We start from the raw sequence: 20,153 nt of genomic DNA on the forward strand, positions 1-20,153 counted from the left end.
GAGAATCAGTAATTTATATATAAAAAATTATTAGATTCGTAATACTTTTAACTTTAAATTTTATAATATTATGACGTTATAATTAAATGTCGTAAAAATATTTGATTATGGCGCCTTACATAATCAAATATTAATAATATGATCTGACTTGAAATTTTGAAAATTAGTGGCATTTAGATCGTCTGATACTATAATGTTATCCAATTTTTCATAATATATATAGTTATTTTTTTTATATAACATATAAATTATATTTTGGTACAAATTTGTAAAATTTGAATGATTTATGCAACAAAAAAAAATAATAGAATAATTAAATTCGAAAATTTTAATCTCACTCGATTCAAAATTTAATTTTTTTTTATTTTCTCATATTGTATAGCACTTACGAGTGAATATCAATTACTATGTATTATAAAAAAATTATTGTCAAGATTAGTTTATACTAAAAGTTATTAAAAAAAATAAAAAATTCACTTCAAGAAATTTTAGTAATTACTTAGGAAGAAAAATCCATGGATGTGACAAATAAGTGATGTTAAGGTTTGGTTAAAAGGAAAATCATGGTACCTAAAATTTTTGTCTCATATGATTGATTGTTTTATTAAGAAAAAATGAGACGAGCAATAATTTAATTAATTAATAAATAATTGTACATTTTTATTTTAATAATCGACGTATAAAATTAAACATAATATCGTGTAAATTATAGTTTTACTGTGTATAATTACAATTAACAACAATAAAAAATATACGTAATATTATTAATAATTAAAATACTTAAATATAACATACTTATTTTAAAAATGTTTATTAAAAATAAAGAATTAAACGTTTAAAATAAATAAATTAAATTTAAAAATAAAAGTAACTAATTTAATAATTATTCATGGTGGTGGTCAACCCAACCGACTAACTCCTTTCGTGGGCCCGCTTCTCATCTTCAGCTTTCTTTCTCTTACTGCCACAACTGAAAGGTGATCCGTGATCCACGGAGCCAAGAATAATAATAATTTATTATTATTTTATTTCCATTGTAATTTATTTTGTTTTTTTAATTAATGAAAATTATGTTTTCAATGGTTTCTCCATCAACACCGTTCGTACCAAGAATTCGCTGTGTTATTCTTTAATCAAACATTAAATGCTTTGAAAATACTTTTAGTATGCTTATTTTCGTAATAAGTGAGTTTGGTTTCTAAAATTTATTTTAAAGCTTATAATAATTAATTTTAATAATATATATAATATAATATAGTTTACTTTTTGACTAACTATAATTAAAATTTGATGTTATGCCAAAAATGTTTAATACGTAATTTCATAAATATAATAAATTTTATTATTTAAGTGTTTAAAAAACTTATCTAATTGACGTTTAGTTTCCTAGATTGGAAGCTAATGACTAATTAAACATCGTATCAACTTTAATTATGGAAATAAAAAATAATTTGAATGATAAAACTTAACCTATTAATTAATTCAAAGCCGTCCTTATTTATTGTAAGATTTTATTATTTTAATATAATTTATTTTAACTATTTAAAAAAAAAAATTAAAGAATTTAATGGATGAGGGTGAAAAATTAAATTATATTAAATTAAATTTTATTTATATTATTATGAAAAATTAGAAAAATAAAATGAAATGGATAAGGCTAAACTAAAACCGGTGACGATGTTACTTAGAAAGGTAAAACAGAGGCATGATTATTTTTTTCTCGATAAATTAAAGATAATGATTACTAAAATAGAAAATTTATAATTAATAAAATAGAAAATTAGAAAAATTATTATTGCTCTACCAAAAATTAAAAGAAAATTCGGAGATTTGGTACGGAAAGGAAATCCACGTGGCGCGTCAGAAACTGACACCAAAAGTCCTCGAATCTTTTTGCTTCACGCGGCTTCTTTTCAGAATTTCAGAACAAATGCAAGGGCAAAAAAGTCATTTACTAACAACCTACCCACAGCGCAAGAGGGGAGAGAGAGAGAGAGAGAGAGAGAGAGAGAGAGAGAGAGAGAGAGAGAGAGAGAGGAGAGAGAGAGAATGGACAGAGGGATCGAAACTTCAAAGACGTTGACGCAGCGTCTGATTTGCAGGCTGCAGACAACGCGCTACTGGTCCCTTGACAGAGAGAAGTTAAGCAAGAGAAAGAAACCAGACTCCATTTCTCTCTCTCTGCTTCTGTTTTTTTCTCTCTTGTTGGATGATTGTTTACTGTTCCATCAATCTCGGGTATGCTTCCGGTTCACTTTTTCTTCTCGTTTCTACCGGTTTTACCCTCGACTTTTCACTTACGATTCCCTTCTCTGTCCTCCATTTCGAACTTTATTCGACGCATAAAGGATTAGCACCCCTTGGTTTTGCGTTTTCTTCTTGCATTTTGCTCTTTCCAAGTCACGCTTCGGTTCAGTCCACAGCAAGCTCGCTTAGTTCAGTTCAGTTAAAAATCAGCTCTTCTTTTTTAACTTTCTTTTCCTGGTTTTGTGATTCTCTTGAAAACGAAGTGAGAATATTTTGGTATAAGAGCTGCATTTTATTGGATTTGGTGGATTGATCGAGGAATAATTTGACAAATGGATCTGTTTGTTTGGTGTCCCCGGAAAATTTTTGCTTAGCTGAGAAATTAACCGTCGGGATTCTTTTCATTTTTAAAATTAGTTTTTTGCCTCTAACGTTTAAATCCGCGAAATTCGGGAGGTTTTGGAGAACTACACAAGGCATTAAATGCAAGGTTAGTGCTGGCGTAACTGCGCTTTTTAATTGTGGAGTTTATGGTTTTTTTGTTGCAGAACTGGAGAACGACAGAGATGCAGATTCAGACCAAAATTACAGCAAGTGAAGGTTGAACGTTCAAACGACGGCGTTCTCGAGGAAGAAACCATAGGCAAACGCTTTCTGCAAAGCCAGTGGCTTATCTGACCTACATTACTAAAACTGAGTTTCGCTAACCGTCTCTTGAAAACGACAATGAATTACCAGGTAAAAACTTGTATCCGAGCGTAAAAAAAATTCCGTAGAGATTTGTTTTGATGCATGTACATACACACGCATTTGTTGCAGACACAATCACAGACACCACATCCCTCACACCCCCTTTATCGTGGAGAGAGAGAGAAAGAGAGATGGGTTGGCTTGCAGGGGACCATGTACCTTTGTTTTTCCATTGAAAGGTTAAATAAGGTTTTGTTACTTCGTCTTCAAGCATAGTTGGGCACCACTACGGAAAGTTATCTGTCCTTACATTGCAGTTGATCGTTTTTGAAGAAATTAAGCTTGATTTTCAATTTTATTTTCTCCATTTTTTAAAAAAGAAATAAAAAGAAAGCTTCAGACCAGAGAGTGGATGGGGGCTTTTCAATCCAATTACCCGTAATTAATTTAATTATTTTCGGTAATCTTTTGTTACATTTTCTTTTCAATTTTCGGTTAGTTGATTTGGATGTATGATTTAGCTTGTTGTTACAGAGTTAACCTCTGATTACCTATCTGATTAGTGGTTACTAGGTCATTGGGTTGCTTGGATAATAACCATGCTTAGCTTGTTGTAGCAGATACTGTGGCAGTGAAGGACTAGGCGGGCCACAATATTTCTGGCAAGTGTAACGACCTTGCTTTTTAACATATATACTGCCTCGCTTTGTTGGAAAGCGAGATGACTGTGATTATTTGACTCCTTGAGTTTCATTTTCCCCTCGGTGAATTTGTGCATTATGGGATTCTTCTGATTACTTGGTGGTAGGGTTGAGAACAAAAGTGGTGTTGTGTGTGTGTGAATAATGGGTGCTATCAATGGGGAAGAGCTCAGGAAGTTGGAGAAGATGCAAGTGGCAAATACGCGGGAAGAGAAGATTCTGGTTTTAGTGAGGTTGAGGCCATTGAGTGAGAAAGAGATCACAGCCAATGAAGTGGCAGACTGGGAATGCATCAATGATACTACCATCTTATATCGGAACACACTGCGGGAAGGATCATTGTTTCCATCCACCTATTCATTCGGTAAGCAAATATTCTTATTTCTTTTTTCTGCTCATCTGGTACGGAATTTGATCTCAGATCATTGTCTAACATGTACCTAGTCTTATTTCTAGAAAAATTTGACGGGGTTAAGTTGATTTTTAGGCGGTTCTTAAATTCCGTCAGAAAAGAATAAAGACTCAACGAGAGTAAATAGCCAAAGAGAGCTTTTGATTTTCTTCATTATGATCGCTAATCAGATTCTTGGGTTATGAATTATGATTGATTTATCTGCATACGGGGTTTTGTGACTGATTTATCTGCATGTGTACTTGATTGTATCTTATATTCTGAGCCTGGGAGTTTGATTTTGTAAGTTACTTCAAATGGGCAGTTTTCCGCAAAACTATATTTGATGGTTCAATTTACTTTCAGTCTTTTAAGTTAATGAGGTCCTAAATCGAACTATTAATTAAATGTCCCATCCCTCTGACAATCTTTTAGTATAATGGAAAAGAAACATAAAAAAGCTTGTAGGGTGGAGGTTGCTTTGCGTAGATTAAAGATACGCGGCTTCTAGCCTGGTTTTTGGAATAAAACTTTTTTTTTTTAAATTTTGGGTGAATGCGCAAGGATCATATTAATAGAAGTTGCCTATATCTTTGGTTTTTGATTTGTAAAGAATCAATATTATATATAGGTGGTGCCTCCTTCAGTCTTGGTGCTTATATTAATAGAAGTTGCCTGTCCCATCCAGAAGAAAATTGTTCTTCAAAGTTTTATTCTTATTTATTTTACTGTTTGTCTTTGGTCTCTTCTTCTGGTGGTAGACAGAGTATTTCGTGGTGATTGCTCCACAAAGCAAGTGTACGAGGAAGGAGCAAAGGCAATTGCTCTTTCAGTTGTCAGTGGTATCAACTGTGAGTATCACGTTAATATTTTGTTTTGCTAAAATGAAATTTTTTTTCATTCTATATATATTTGACGAGAGAATGGTTCTCATCTATTGCATTTCATTTTCTCAGCTAGTATTTTTGCATATGGGCAAACAAGCAGTGGAAAGACATACACCATGACTGGAATTGCTGAATACACTGTGGCAGATATATTTGACTATATACACCGGGTAATATATTTTACATAATTTCTTTTCTTACCATTTTGATTTCTAAATTTCTTAATAGTTTTAGCAGAAATCATGTTAAATTGAGTTTTCATGTTGCAGCACGAAGAAAGAGCTTTTGTTTTGAAGTTTTCAGCTATCGAGATCTATAATGAAGCTATTAGAGATTTACTTACCTCAGATGATGCACAACTGAGGCTGCGAGATGATCCAGAGGTGAATGCCACTGTCCTTAAAGTTGCATTTTATGAGTATGGATACTGTTCTAATGAATTCTTGTTTTAATCAGAAAGGAACTATTGTTGAAAAGATCACAGAGGAAACTCTCAGGGACTGGAGCCACTTAAAAGAGCTCCTTTCCATTTGTGAAGGTAACACAATCGATGAAGTCATTACTGAATGGTCTTGTATTTTTATGTTGTTCTTTTTATTATTGGATGGTCTTATATTTTTATGTTATCTTTATATCACTGCAGCACAAAGACGGATAGGGGAGACCTCTTTAAATGAAAGAAGCTCTAGGTCTCATCAAATTATTAAATTGGTGAGCCTCATTCCTCTTTTGCATATTTGGGTCAAGTAATACATTGTTAACAGGATCCATTCATTGTTTACTTACCTCCTATTTGGACATTAACTGTTGTAGACAATTGAAAGTTCTGCTCGCGAGTTCTTGGGTAAAGAAAATTCAACCACCCTAGTAGCCAGTGTGGTATGGGCGAATATCTAGTCTTGGATCTTGTGATTTCATCAACTTATGGTGAAGCAATTAACTGTTTATGTTGATGTTTATGTGCAGAATTTCATTGATCTGGCGGGAAGTGAGCGTGCATCACAGGCCTTATCAGCTGGAACAAGACTGAAAGAAGGCTGCCACATAAACCGCAGCTTACTGACGCTAGGAACTGTTATTCGTAAGCTTAGGTTGACATGTTTTCTCATCTCTTCACAATGTTATCTTTTTCAGTTTCAGCAGTTGACTGAGACCTAGCTGTCTATAGTAGCTAAACAAGTGTAGTACTTCGAGGGTTTATTCGACTAGCTAAGTTGTGATGCATCAAAATATTACTTTCTGAGAAACATCTGCTATATTTGATAATGGCTTAGATAATCAACAAGACTGTTTGAAGAATTTCGCCCACGATGTACATTTTCAAACTTCCACATCCAAAAACATCTTCAGAAGATGTATACTTTCATGTTGATTCTTCTGCTAGCTTTGTATTTCTTTTTAAATGCAGACCATGCATCTTAAATTAAAAAAGAACATATTGGACTATGCAGTGCATCCAGGTCATTAATATGCGAAAGAACTGCCACTGGAATTTGAAATTATTTTCCCAGCTTTTTTTCAAAGAATGTCACTTAGAACAGAAGATTGTGATTTTCTTCTTTTATGTACTTATTGAAATTATATGCAATAGAGAGGATTAATATGATTTTCTTTTAACTCTTTGATATGGAATTATGATGAGTGCAGTAAGGGAAGAAATGGGCACATTAATTACAGAGATTCTAAGTTGACACGGATACTGCAGCCTTGCTTGGGTGGCAATGCTAGAACTGCTATTGTTTGCACTTTGAGCCCTGCTAGAAGCCATGTTGAGCAAACCAGGAACACTCTTTTGTTTGCTTGTTGTGCAAAAGAAGTTACTACAAAAGCACAGGTTAATGTAGTAATGTCTGATAAGGCTTTGGTTAAGCATTTGCAAAGAGAGTTGGCTAGACTGGAAAGTGAGCTGAGAAGTCCTACTCCTGCTTCGTCGACTTGTGACTATCCAGCATTACTAAGAAAGAAAGATATTCAGATACAAAAGGTTGCTATTTACTCTCCAAACTGTCTTTAAACTTGTTTTGACATGGATTTTTTTCCCTTTAGCTGGCCTCATCATTGCTGAAAATGCACTGTGCTGTAAAATAAGCATACTTGGGGGTTGCATTCAAGTTCAAATCCTAATTAAAAAAATTCCTCAATCTTAATGAGCCGACAAGAAAATTTCAATAAAAGACTATGAATTTGTGACATTACAAAAAAACACAGCAAAATCTGGCGATATACCTGAATATGGTGCAGACAAACTCCAAAACTTGCATATAATGCGCCTGCATCTGAAATGCATACACCAAGAGGAAGCTTAGAATATTTTGTTGGTAGAAATATTAGGTACCAAGAGTTTAGCGTTCATTGTTTTACTTTTCTGCAGTGACATCTGACTATTTTCACAGCATTATTCATTAGAATCTCTGTCCAATGTTTTTCCTTTTCACAGAATAATGCACTGATAGCAACAATTGTCTCATCCTAGGGCATTTCAATCACAGTGCAGGAATTTCATTTGTGTTATAGCTTTCAGGAGTTTTATCCCAAGTAGCCAGTATTTGTATTCCTGCCATTAGGGTTTCAGGGCTGTGCAACATGAATTTTAGCTGATTCCTAAATTCTATGGAAGTAAGCCCAACAAAATGTACATGGAGCTAATTCATGGCCCGTCAGCTGATATTGATTATTTGCTTTTGAATCTTGCAGATGGAGAAGGAGATAAGAGAATTGAGCAAGCAAAGGGATCTTGCTCAATCACGGGTGGAGGATTTGCTAAAAATGGTTGGTTATGATCAAAATTCGAAAGAGTGGGTATGTGCCAGTGCTTAGTTAAAATAGTTGTATTTTAGTTACATACGCACACACAGAATTTGATGTATTGCACAAGTACCAAACTTGTCATTAAAGTTAACTGCCACCAGGAGCCGTTTTCCCTTCTAGTCTTGACTCATTGTTTCCTTCCTTTGATCAGTCTGGTGTCAGCCAGCATCCTAATAAAAAGGGGGGTACTTGGGAAGATGAATGTTTATCAGAAATCTCAGCCATGGAGGATTCTCATCATCTCAGCATGGGTGGGAAGAACTTAAAAAGAAATTATTATGATACAGAGAGTGGAAGTAATTGTGAGGATTCCTACTACAAGCTTCAGGAGAACCATGAAGACTATATGTCTGATGGCACCTCATCACCTCTGTCAATTGGAAATAAGCTTCTAAAATCTGATTTTGTCCCAAATCTGAAGGAGGATACAATGAAAACTTCAGAAGATCCTGATGAATATTGCAAGGAAGTTCAATGCATTGAGATGGAAGAGTCAAGAAGGGACAATAATGTTGAATCTCGTCTCCTTTCAAATGGTCAAGGTGAAGGAATGTTGGCTTTGACACCATCTGGGGATGTTGATGGAGCTGTAGGACAGGAAACAATGTCAAGGCCCATTAACAGAGAGAGAGAAGTGAGTCAAAATGGGTTTACATTTGGTGCATTAGAGCAGAGCCTCCACCATGTACAAAAGACTATTGACTCTCTGATGAGTCCTTACCCTGATAAATCATCTCCCCAGGAATTAGGCCCTGACCTGTCAAGTTCTAGAAGTTTAAAGTTAACCAGAAGCATTAGTTGCAGAGCAAATCTCATGACTGGCTCAGGGACCCCTCCAAATGGTTCTGAGAAAAACTTTCCTGGAAGACCTGAAAGTGTCCGAAGGAAGTTGTCTCCATTTACATATGCTGTTGACGTTGGCAAGCTGTCAAGAAATAATTCTCGGTCTTCTCTTGAGAGTGCATCCACAGACATCAAAACTTCTGCAGATGAGGATATTACTAGCATCCATACTTTTGTTGCAGGGCTAAAGGAAATGGCCAAACATCATGGGCAGGTAGAGATACTCATATTTTAAGGTTGCAGGAATTTAGTTGTGTTTGTTACGTCCATATCTCATGAATTTATCTCCTTATGTCATTATCTCATGAATTTATTTTCGGTTGGCTTTGGACATGTCAGGCTCAGGAGCCAGGACAAAGAGCAAACGGGTCCAAAAAGAGTGTAAAAGATGTAGGCTTGGATGCAATGACTGAGGCATTTGAATCTCCTGCAAATTGGCCACAGGATTTTGAGAGGCAACAGCAAGCAATACTTGAACTTTGGCAAACATGCAACGTTTCTTTGGTGCACAGAACCTATTTCTTTTTGCTCTTTAAAGGTGATCCAACAGATTCCATATATATGGAGGTAGAGGTAAGAAGACTTTCCTACCTAAAAGAAAACTTCTCTCGTGGAAATCAGGCTGTCGAACATGGTAGAACTCTCACATTGTCTTCAAGGTACTTTCTTTCTTTTTCCTCTCCCTATATTTTACTTTTCAACTTGTGCTGATCTTTTTGTCTGGTTATGTAGCTTGAGGGCGCTTCACCGTGAAAGACTGATGCTAAGTAAGCTTTTGCGCAAAAGGTTTTCGGAAGGAGAAAGAAGGAAACTTTATGAGAAGTGGGGTATTGGTTTAGATTCAAAGCGCAGGAGACTACAACTGATGAATCTTATATGGAGCAGCACAAAGGACATGAATCACGTAATAGAGAGTGCTGCCATTGTTGCTAAGCTGATCAAGTTTTTGGAGCAAGGAGAGACTCTTAAGGAGATGTTTGGGCTTAGCTTCACCCCGCCATGTACAAGGCGGAGATCCTTCGGTTGGAAAAATAGCATGGCATCTCTTTTCTAAGCTTTGCTCATGCTCATAACACACGCAAAACACATGCGGCAAGGATTCTATTTGTTGATTATATAGGCAAATAGCATTCTTTTCATGCTAGAAATCGTGGCAGATTTTCTAGTAATCATTCTGTTTGTTGCGTAAATCTTTTAGCCTGGTGCCTAGGAGCTGAAGTTAATCTGATGTTTTTGCTATTTAGTTCATTAGATGACCTACGGATATCTGTTTCTTGGATTGTGTATTGATTGATTTAGGCAACCAAAATCACATGTAACGGGTTTTGGTAACATGGCTTTCTGATACATCGTTTGTATAACTCGGGTGAGAAATGAAAATGCTAAATTTTAATAATGTTGAATTCAGATTAACCAATGGCTGGGTTTTCATGTTCCTAGTTGTGTGAATCTTCAGTTTTAGGTTTTTGATTTCTGGGATTTGAAACCCAGTTTATCTGTTGGTCTGCAATGATTTCCCTCTCAGGGAAGTTTCTGAGATTATATATATTTGACGAAATTTGTCAGAGTATTGAAACTCCTCCACCTTCAAGGTACTGAGTGACTCAACCAAAGTGATTTTTGAGTTAGTAGATTCTTTTAATGATAATTCATGTGTGTATTATATGGATACTTCATCTTAACATGTCTGTAAGCAATTTTATCAAATTATTACAAAATGGCAGACGGTTTCTTTATACATGTTGCTTTGGAGGTACCATGATATAACTCCTGTTATGACAAGGTAATGCAGTGATTTCTCAAATATTTATATATATAATGAGTTGTGATTGATTTTGTTGAAAACAATTACGCATCAAAATATATTTAATTAAATATTCAAAATAATTTAATATTATAGGCTGATTTCTTCTTTGTATTCACTAAATTTTAAAATCGTAATATTTAAATAAAATATAAGAATTTTTAACACATGATTAAGGTTGCTCAATATATATATATATATATATATTAATAAAAAGTTAGTGATTCTGAATTTTATATATATACTGCAATTAATTGGCAGGTGAAAATAGGCATAGTGAAAAAGAAGTTATGCTTTCAAAAACGTTGTCGTTTTAGTGACTGCATCATCGTCAAATAGCACGTAAAATAGAGAAAGAGAGAACCGGAAGCTGAGACTGGAGAACGAGGAAAATGAGCGGAGTATCAACAGCGGCGTACGTAGCTCGAAGGGCAGCGCAGAAGGAGAGGGTTCGGATTCTCTACCGCCGTGCCCTCAAGGACACTCTCAACTGGGCTGTCCATCGCCACCTCTTCTATAAAGATGTATCCTCTCGCACTCTTTAAGCGCACATACATAAATTGATCTTATCGTTTTTTTTTTTTTTTTTATCGACACAGACATTATTTTCTCTCAACTACATTCGAGTTCATCTCCTAATTTACTAAGTGCTTTGAGCAATTTTTTCCCTTTTAATTTGTTTTCTGAATAATTTTATGTTCCAGGCTTCGGACCTGCGTGAGAAGTTCGATGCCAACAAGCATGTGGTTCGTCATCTCCTTTCTCTACTTTTTGTGATTTTCTGGAATTATCACAAAGTATACGTAGCAATGTCTAATTTACTAGGAATTTTGTAAATCGAATCGGAAATTAGTATGAACTGCTAGAATCTGTGAGTTTCGTATTAAATAATGAATGTTTCTCGATCATGTTATCAAATTAAGTATATGGGTGTGAAGGAAATTGGAATGTTTTTTTATGTTCTAGGGAAGTTTAGCTCTTAGTGGTTGGATCTTTGCTGGGTGTAAAGGTTTAGGGAAGATTGGTGTATTGAATCTGGTTTTTCTATGCCTAGCCTCTGGTTTTTCCGATACTTTGGTTGAACTTGAAAATGCCTGAATGTTTAAGTTCTGAGTCAGGCAAATTGTCTGTTTAGTATCATAAACCAACCTAAAAATGCTATGTGAATTTGTTTCATCATTTGATGCATTCATGTTGTTTCTTGCTGGAAAGTTTTTGTTGAAGAAGTGAGATTCATTCCCTTTGTATTAACATGTCAAGGTTGACTTCTTACTCTTTAGGAAAGAATAGAGCACCAAGACCTGCATATTGAACTATCAGGATTTACTTTTTTTTGGAAACAAAAGTATAGATATATTAACAAAGCACCAAGGGGGTGCAACCCATGTACAAAAGATGTAGGCTCGGAAGACTGTTTGGATGATAATTTTCATAGCTGCAATGCCAGACATGGCAATGACCGATGATCTTTTGAGTTTGATATCACCACTGTGCACTTATTATTCCTCCCTCTCATTGTTGCCCTTATCCTGAGGCTTCATTTCGTGGGTTTGCAGGAGGATCTTGACACAATTGATAGACTTATAGTGGAAGGGGAAGCAAGCTATAATAAGTGGCGGCATCCTGATCCTTATATTGGTAAGTACCATCATAGATCTAGGAAATTGTCAAGGCATAGATGCTTTTTTAGACGTCAGATTTCCTATGATTGCCTTATTTTGAGGTTACTAGTTTGGGAAAGAAATATTGACATAAAATATGCAGAAAAAATTTTGAACTCCATTATCTGTGTTATCAGAGCCAGGAATTTTCCATTCTAGTAGGTTTGTGGTTTATAGATCCTGGCATATTGTTTAAACTGTGTTTTACATGTGGCTTCCATGTGGACTTAGGTTCTTTGCGTGATTTCATTGTATTGGATTATGAAAATAGTGTTTCTCCTTTTCACTCTTTTTCTTCTGGGTTTTCATTCCATCCTTGCAGTTTGAATCTCACTAATATTTTAATGTACAGTTCCTTGGGCTCCTGGTGGTAGCAAGTTCACTCGAAATCCAACTCCACCTGCTGGGGTAATTTACTATTTCATTATTTGGTTTATATTTCTTCTGCTCGTAGTTTCTTTTTGTGACTTTACCTTTGTAATCAGTCAATTATATACTCACTATGCATGATCTATATTTATTGTTGTCCATCTTTTGAATTTAGACATGCTATTGAGCATTATACTTGGCATTTATCTCAAAATAAGAGACAAACAATGCATTTATCGTGCCCATTTTTTTGTACCAACATAGGACTTCGGAGTTGGAACTAGTTTCTTTATTGAGTTCGAGGCTAATTTTCTTTCATGGTAGAATGACTGTTCTATTAAGCACATTGCTTATTATCTGTGAGCCTAGGATGCACTTATGGTTCACTGATAACTTTATAAGTGTGTTTATCTACTTGGCTTCATTCAAAAGGTATAGAAATTTGTTAGTAGTGATATTCGTGAGCTAGGCTCTTCTGTCATTTTTTGCTCTTCCTTTGCTTTCCACTATAATTTGATTTTTCAAATTCAATTAACTTGTAATTAACAAGACACTAACTATCCCGTCATATATGTATATAATTAGTAGGGCTCTTTAGAATTTAGCTACAATCTCCCAGTAAGTTTTTGTTTCATTAAGTGAATTGCCCTATATAAATATATATTTTGAATTCCAAGAGTACTGTATATGATTACAAAGTTTTTTTGGATTTAGCTACAATCTCCCATTAGTTGTTTCCTTTGCTGAACTGTCTTGTGTGTCTGGAACTATTGATCGCCGAAAGTTTGATCTAAGAGACTACCTGAAAGGTGGAAGATTAGATGCATAACACTAGCAGAAAGCTAAGGGAAACAAACAAAAGTAGACATTTAACCGTCTACTAATTGCTTTTCTTTTGGTTGTTTGCTTCTTTATGTTCTCCTGGTGCTTCTTAAATTATGCCTTGGTCTTGGCATTGGTAGATATTCTGCTTAATGGATGCTAGATTGAGCTTTCTGTTCTATCTTCTGGTATTTGACCCTGGAATATTATCTTTTTTCGATGCAGATTGAGATAGTATACAATTATGGTCGGGAAGATAATGATTAAACCCCACATTTTCCAAGGCAAGAATAAGGTTGTCATTATGACCATTCTTGGTTTGCATTTGAGTGAGTGTTGGTGTGAGCTTCTTGTTAATTTCTTTGCGTGTGTTGGGCCTCTAACCAAAAATATATTGGGCTATCCACAATTATACACACATTCATATCCACACACTTGTATGTTGTGTTTGCATATTTTGTCCATGTAAGTTTTTCCTTTCATAGCAAAGGAAAGCTTGTTGAAATGATTGTCTTTTTTATCCCTCTAGTTTGCCATTTACCAAAATTGTTTTTAAGTTCCACTTTCATCAAAGTGGCTGGAAATGAAGACTAGGGTTTCTATTCAACCTCCTGTGATCTCCAGGGTAGTGCTAAGTGCTGTGACCTCGAGATTCAATAAGTCGTAGTCTCTCCTCTCTGTGTCTTTCTCTCTTTGGCTCCTTCGTTGACACTGGAACCTTGTCTCTCTGTTCATGCAGATTGAAGTTTATCAATGGCCATGGCTTGGGAGAAAACAATTACAGCTGGCATCTTGTTTTGTGTTATTTAGGAGTGGCAACTGATTGCCTTTATAACATTATCAGATGGTCTGTTGCTTCCAATTTCTGTCTTATGTCGTTTGGATCTTGATCTTTCTCTGGTGAATTTACCAAACATTTGTTGATAAGACAGACACCTTACCTGACTGAGTTAATAATGAACAAAAATTTGTTCGTCCTCTTTTAACTTGTTTGGAAACCTATTTCATTCTCCTTGCTAGAGGCAGCCGGGAGGCTGACTTCACCTGTTCTATATCCTTACAATAAAATGGAAAGTTCTATTGTAATAAATTTTTTGTTTGATACTTTTGCAGTAATTAAGTAATTATATGTGATACTCACCGAACGTTGTATACTTATATAACTACTTGCACAATGTTAAGAAACTACTTTGTAGAATCATTAAATTACTACAAAACTTCAGGAAATTTCTGAGGCATCAAGTTGCACGGTAGCACTCAAATAACACCAAACATTTCGGCCAGAAATGCGGGTGTAGGAGTCAAATGGGGTGGGCGGGCAAAGGAGTAGGTCGGTCCATACTTGTCTAGTTCTGGACCCTGTTATGCAGACCCGGGTGGGTTGTATCAGTTTAGGCTACCAGGCCTGATTAAAACAAAAGAAGTAAGAACATTTTAATAAAAAATTAAAATAATTGAAACAGTATTTACCAGTTGCAGATAAAAGTCCATTCGATCCTTAAGAGCTTGTGCAGTATTTATTGATGTGGAGAAAGAAACTGTACTTTTACAAGTCTAATTCTTCGTTTGAAAGAAAAAATAACATATCAGTCTGATTAGTCCAATGTGTTTTATTCTATGACAGTAGATTTACAAATAATAAAAACACCCTTCGGATGAACCCAGCATAGACGCCATCATGTGATATAATTTTGTCGTCCTGTGTCTTCACTCAAGAGTGACATCTTTTATTCTTTTTCTTCTTACAGTTTATCCCTAGATTTTCGATAATGACTCGAGAGTTACCCGTATATTCAAATAATCATTTAACAGTAATTTAATAATTTTTATTTTTCACGGAAAAAAAATTAATAATTACGATATAAAATTACTAATTAAAAAATTACTAATGATTGAATATTTATTTTATTGAATATTTTATATATATAGATTTTTTTTTTTTAGATAGAAAAAGAAAAACAATCAATTAAACTGCATACCCGCATAGCAAAGGCTTATGATAGAAAATCTTAACTCGATGGCCTCAGTTCAGTTTATGCTCACAATAAAAATTGGGAAGAAGTAATAAGATCAAATTTTGGATTGATTAGTGGATGGAGGGGAGCAATCTCAAAAATTGTTTTTCAAAAATTTTTACTATCGCTCAATTCAAGAACATACTCATTAAAGATGCATATCAATGGTCGAATGATAATGTAAATTAGTTCATTGTAAGAAACTTAAATGACCGAAAATTTAGTAATTATATAGAAATTCTTAAAATTTTATCATCACAACAAATCTCACTAACTCCTGACAAATTTGTTTAGAATTTAGAGAAGTATGAGAGATTTTTTGTAAGACCCTATTACAATTTCTTAATGAAAGATCCTACAATAGTTTATCGAAACTTTTCTTACAAACAGATATGGAAAACTAAGGTCCCTCCGAGGGTTGCATTCTTTGCTTGAGAAGTCCGCTGGGAGAAGATTCTCACAATTGATAAACTTAAAGTTAAAGAACAGATTCTTGTCGATGGGTGTTACATGTATCTAATGGCTGAGGAGCCTTGTAATCATCTACTGCTTCGATGCCCTATGACTCATGACCTATAGTGTATGATTTATGATTTATTGGGAATCTATTAGGTCGTGGCGAGTTCAATTTACGACGAAATGTGGACTTAAGAGTTATATGTAAAAAGAAATATCATAAATATTATTTTATTAACTGTTTTTTAAGTTATCTGAAAAGAACAAAATTTAAGAATTTTTTAGGGTAAGATTACTTATTCATATAGCATTAGAGATAGATGGATACAATTTTTTGAGACCATCTTATTAGTTCATGTCATTATCAATAATGTGAATTTTGCGAATGTCATTAATACTCTAATTCTTTTATACATGAATGATACCTCTTGATACCCTATTAATACAATATTTTCACACTTTTTATTTAAAAAAAATCAATTAAATTGCATAAAATACATTTCACCCTAATGCCTTTTAACTTAATTTATATACAAAATATTTTTTTAACAAAGGACTCCAACAAGTAAAACAAACAATCTATTCTTCATTTCTTCTATATAGCAGTAACTAATCCATGAAGTCCATATCTAATCATAGAGTCAACAGAGATTCTATTATATTTTCTTTTTTGGGATCCATTTGATCATGTGTTTCTTTTCTTTTCTCTTTCTTCCTAAACTTTCATTATTTCTTCCTAAATTTTGCTCAGTGAAGTCCTCATTTTCAGTGAACACTGAAGCAGTAAAGAAGAGGAAGGCGAAGAGTAAAGTGAATGCTGATGGCTTTATGATAGTGATCCAATGCTATATTTTTTTTAAGATAAAAAGTATGGTGTGATTCATTCATTCACAAACACCAAGGGAGTGCCAACCTATTCATAACAAAATATTTATATCTCAATCAAAATATCAATAAGATCCTCAAAATCCTCCATTGTGTAGTAAAATGACCCATAATCAAAAGATCCAAAGTCTGAAACCATTTATCTTTAACCCTATCAAAGCCCTCTTCCAACTCCTTAAAAGTTCTCCTTTTTCACATTACCCAAAAGATAACAAGGGGAATGAGAATCATATGTTTTTTTCCTCCCCTAATATCCTTCCAAACTCAAATCTCATCCCTCGCAAGAATAACAACACAAATGTTATTGTGGGTGATTTACACTGGATCTAGGTTGGCAACTGAACCTAGAAGAAATAACAAATACAATCTTCTAGCAATGTCATTAGAGTTTTTGCAGTTATCTTCAGTTTCATCTATTTTCTAAATGGACTAGCCATCATCTAGGAGCTAGCAATGGATTTGCTGGGACATGTCGGAGAAAGAGAAAAAGGGAGAGGGCACTATTCAAGGCCGCAGTGCAGATTCCAAAAGTTTCAACTAGTATTACTGCCATCTGTCAAAAATTGTTGGCAGGGGATGTTACAATCATAGAAGAATTTCTTCCGGGAAAAAAAAAGATCATAGGAGAATTTGCCTCTTCCAGTTTCTCATCTTCTCCCTCTTAACTTCAAAGAAAACTCATCTGGAATTTCGAGAGCTATCATGCAGTGAAAACAACTTAAACAGTAAATGCTTCTCCCATCATGTATTTTGTGTCTCAACTGTTCTGAAGACCTTCATTGGCCACAACACTTGGTCATTACTATCGAAAAACTGCAGCAGGACTTGTATTTGATATCTATTTTTAACATATCCAACTATCCTCCTCTTCTCCATTCACAAAATTTCCTCGACTACTAGTCAAAGGAAAAGTATATCTGCTAGATGCTCTAAGGCAGCAACTGTACTATACAAGTCTAAACACTTTGGACTGTATTATTAATAACGAACTACAATTTCTCTCCTACTTAATTCAAGTTTAAATCATAGGATATAAAGTCTCCATCTATCTTTAACTACATAGCAATTTCAAGCCCAAGAGTACAATCCCCTTGGGAAGATAGACCAGTTTTCACTATGTTTATAGCATGAACAAGTGGAAGACAAAAATGTCTTCATGTTTTCCCATCTATTCTCCATCTAGTATACTCACCATAAAAGAAGTTAACCCATTAATTTTACATTCCAAGATTCATTCAGCCAATCTTGCCAGTTGACAACCTCACATCCTCATCTGAAATGATCCTTAATTCAGATCCGCATCCTAGAAACAGCTTACTCTCTCATGGTCTAAGTTGCTTAAGCACAAGTTGGGATAGAAAAAGCTGTAAATTTTACCTGAAAATTGCTGGGGGTCCTATATTCTGTTCAGAGACCTATTTAAGTTTGACATGTTCATTACGGCAACATTAAGGCACCCTTCTCTTCTCTTACTGCAAAAAAGCTAGTGCTTTTAACATATTTCAATAAATAACCGATAATAACTTGAAATAAATCATGCATCTCATAACTTAACAAAAACCCTAAATCTAAAACTGAAGAAAGACCACAAAAAACCGATAATCCATTTTAAGAAATGAATCAAAACATTACTTGAACAAATATAAACAAAAAGCTGACGTTAAATCCATTGATTTTATAGGAAATTTACAGCTTCCAGTCACATACCATCATCACCAAACATTTTTCAAAAAAACAAACTCTGAATGAACTAGAGGTTATCATGACATGGTAGTTCCTAAGGTATTTCAATGGAGGAAAGATTAAATCAGATCAACTTGAAAGGGAGCGGCCAAGGGGTGGACCTGGGGACTTCCACCCTGTCCTTGATTCGCTCTATCTTCTTCTCCTTCTTGGGCCTCGCGTTGCCGTATGACCCTTTGAATCTCTTCCCTTTCTTCGTCTTCTTGTCCCCGCGCCCGCACAGCACCATCGTCGATGATGCTGATGCAGAAGGTAACGCCGGCCGCGGCGTCGTCATCACCCGCCTCGCTATGGCACCGCACCACTGTATCATCGCCATAACACGCTACACACCCCTACTCTGCTCCTCCTGCACCCGTGACTGCGCGTATTGTACAAACAGAGATGACTTACAATTGACTGGGTCGGGCTAATACGTGCATATTTTTTGAAATGGGCCTTGATTTTTGCCCATTTTCAAAACAGAGATGGGATAAAATGGATTGCGTTGGCTAATCCGTGGATTTTTTGGAAATGGGCCTCCATTGTGGCCCATTTGTAAATGGATTGGGTCGGGCTAATTCGTGAATTTTTGGAAACAGGTCTTCGTTGTGGCCCATTTTCGACATATACAGCTTACAATTGACCGGGTTAGGCGAATCCATGGATTTTTTTAAATGAGCCTCCATTATGGCCCATTTTCAAAGCAAAGACAGCTTATAATGGACTGGGTCGGTTTAGTGCGTGGACGTTTTTGGAAATGGGCCTCTGGTGTGGCCCATTTTCAAAACATATATTGCTTACAATGGATTGGGTCGGGCTAATCCATGGGTTTTCTATAAATGGGCCTCCATTGTGGCCCATTTTCAAAACAGAGAGCTAATTCATGAATTTTTGGAAACGGGCCTTCGTTGTGGCCCATTTTCGATATATATAGCTTACAATTGACCGGGTTAGGCACATCCATGGATTTTTTTTAAATGGGCCTCCATTATGGCCCATTTTCAAAGCAGAGACAGCTTATAATGAACTGGGTCAATTTATTGCGTAGACTTTTTTTGGAAATGGGCCTCTGTTGTGGCCCATTTTCAAAACATATATTGCTTACGATGGACTGGGTCGAGCTAATCCATGGGTTTTCTATAAATAGGCCTCCATTGTGGCTCATTTTCAAAGCAGAGACGGTTAATCCGTGATTTTTTGGAAACAGGCCTTCGTTGTGGCCCCTTTTCGACATATACAACTTACAATTGACCGGGTTAGGCGAATCCATGGATTTTTTTTTAAATGGGCTTCCATTATGGCCCATTTTCAAAGCAGAGACAGCTTATAATGAACTAGGTCGGTTTATTGCGTGGACTTTTTTTTTAGAAATTGGCCTCTGTTGTGACCCATTTTCAAAACATATACTGCTTACAATGAACTGGGTTGGGCTAATCCATAGGTTTTCTAGAAATGAGCCTTCATTGTGACCCATTTTCAAAACAGAGACGGCTTACAATGGACTAGGTCGAGCTAATATGTGGATAGTTTTAGAAATGGATCACCCATTTCTAAAAGGGCTTCCTATGGACTGGATTGGGCTAATCCATGGAATTTTTTGAAAATGGACTTCCGTTGTGATCTATCTTCAAAACAAATAGCTTATAATGGACTGGGTCAGGCTAATCTGTAAATATTTTTAGAAATGGGCCTCTGTGGTGATCCATTTTAAAACATACTACATACTGATCCGTAGATTTTTTTTGAAATGAGCCTTTATTGTGGCCCATTTTCAAAACAAATAGCTTATAATGGACTAGGTTGGACTAATATGTGGAACTTGTTGGAAATGGGCCTCATAGTGGCCCAT

The 20,153-nt window shown here is 35.2% G+C and overlaps 3 protein-coding genes across 9 annotated transcripts; 2 read left to right on the forward strand and 1 right to left on the reverse strand.

The window, feature by feature from the left end:
• Positions 1-2,078: 2,078 nt before the first annotated feature.
• LOC110808182 (ATP binding microtubule motor family protein) lies at positions 2,079-9,963 on the forward strand. Of its 6 annotated transcripts, none has more exons than XM_088222324.1 (15): positions 2,079-2,238; positions 2,796-2,985; positions 3,558-4,002; positions 4,791-4,880; positions 4,986-5,086; positions 5,186-5,299; positions 5,373-5,454; positions 5,560-5,627; positions 5,730-5,795; positions 5,883-6,007; positions 6,564-6,900; positions 7,611-7,715; positions 7,876-8,781; positions 8,907-9,226; positions 9,300-9,963. In XM_088222324.1, exons 3-15 carry the CDS (start codon positions 3,783-3,785, stop codon positions 9,619-9,621), a joined length of 2,856 nt encoding a protein of 951 aa, XP_088078450.1. In that variant the 5' UTR covers positions 2,079-2,238; positions 2,796-2,985; positions 3,558-3,782; the 3' UTR covers positions 9,622-9,963. The 6 variants fall into 6 exon arrangements, with proteins under 6 accessions (XP_088078450.1, XP_088078453.1, XP_088078451.1 ...); XM_088222327.1 differs by lacking the exon at positions 2,079-2,238 and having other exon boundaries at positions 2,268-2,985; positions 3,558-3,599; positions 3,746-4,002; XM_088222325.1 differs by lacking the exon at positions 2,079-2,238 and adding an exon at positions 2,268-2,445.
• Positions 9,964-10,707: 744 nt separating this feature from the next.
• CIB22 (LYR family of Fe/S cluster biogenesis protein) lies at positions 10,708-14,203 on the forward strand. 2 transcript variants are annotated; one of them, XM_088222314.1, is made up of 6 exons: positions 10,708-10,895; positions 11,076-11,117; positions 11,928-12,009; positions 12,385-12,440; positions 13,449-13,507; positions 13,963-14,203. In XM_088222314.1, exons 1-5 carry the CDS (start codon positions 10,764-10,766, stop codon positions 13,488-13,490), a joined length of 354 nt encoding a protein of 117 aa, XP_088078440.1. In that variant the 5' UTR covers positions 10,708-10,763; the 3' UTR covers positions 13,491-13,507; positions 13,963-14,203. The 2 variants fall into 2 exon arrangements, with proteins under 2 accessions (XP_088078440.1, XP_021889247.2); XM_022033555.2 differs by having other exon boundaries at positions 10,710-10,895; positions 13,449-13,518.
• A 4,019-nt stretch (positions 14,204-18,222) lies between these two features.
• LOC110808210 (30S ribosomal protein S31) lies at positions 18,223-18,715 on the reverse strand. Its single transcript, XM_022033622.2, has one exon. It carries the CDS (start codon positions 18,639-18,641, stop codon positions 18,387-18,389), a length of 255 nt encoding a protein of 84 aa, XP_021889314.1. The 5' UTR covers positions 18,642-18,715; the 3' UTR covers positions 18,223-18,386.
• Between the last annotated feature and the right edge of the window lie 1,438 nt (positions 18,716-20,153).

This window comes from Carica papaya, chromosome 6 (genome assembly GCF_054855325.1).
Source record: "Carica papaya isolate Zhongbai chromosome 6, ASM5485532v1, whole genome shotgun sequence".
Taxonomy (NCBI): Eukaryota; Viridiplantae; Streptophyta; class Magnoliopsida; order Brassicales; family Caricaceae; genus Carica; species Carica papaya.

What these genes read in the sequence shown, in the direction of transcription:
- LOC110808182 (XM_088222324.1), top strand. Translation starts at nt 3,783, where the DNA reads ATGGGTGCTATCAATGGGGAAGAGCTCAGGAAGTTGGAGAAGATGCAA. An exon ending in TATTTGACTATATACACCGG is followed by an intron (nt 5,087 to 5,185) that starts GTAATATATTTT and finishes TTCATGTTGCAG; the next exon opens with CACGAAGAAAGAGCTTTTGT. An exon ending in CCACCCTAGTAGCCAGTGTG is followed by an intron (nt 5,796 to 5,882) that starts GTATGGGCGAAT and finishes GTTTATGTGCAG; the next exon opens with AATTTCATTGATCTGGCGGG.
- LOC110808210 (XM_022033622.2), bottom strand. Translation starts at nt 18,641, where the DNA reads ATGGCGATGATACAGTGGTGCGGTGCCATAGCGAGGCGGGTGATGACG.
- CIB22 (XM_088222314.1), top strand. Translation starts at nt 10,764, where the DNA reads ATGAGCGGAGTATCAACAGCGGCGTACGTAGCTCGAAGGGCAGCGCAG. An exon ending in TCGATGCCAACAAGCATGTG is followed by an intron (nt 11,118 to 11,927) that starts GTTCGTCATCTC and finishes GTGGGTTTGCAG; the next exon opens with GAGGATCTTGACACAATTGA. An exon ending in ATCCAACTCCACCTGCTGGG is followed by an intron (nt 12,441 to 13,448) that starts GTAATTTACTAT and finishes TTTTCGATGCAG; the next exon opens with ATTGAGATAGTATACAATTA.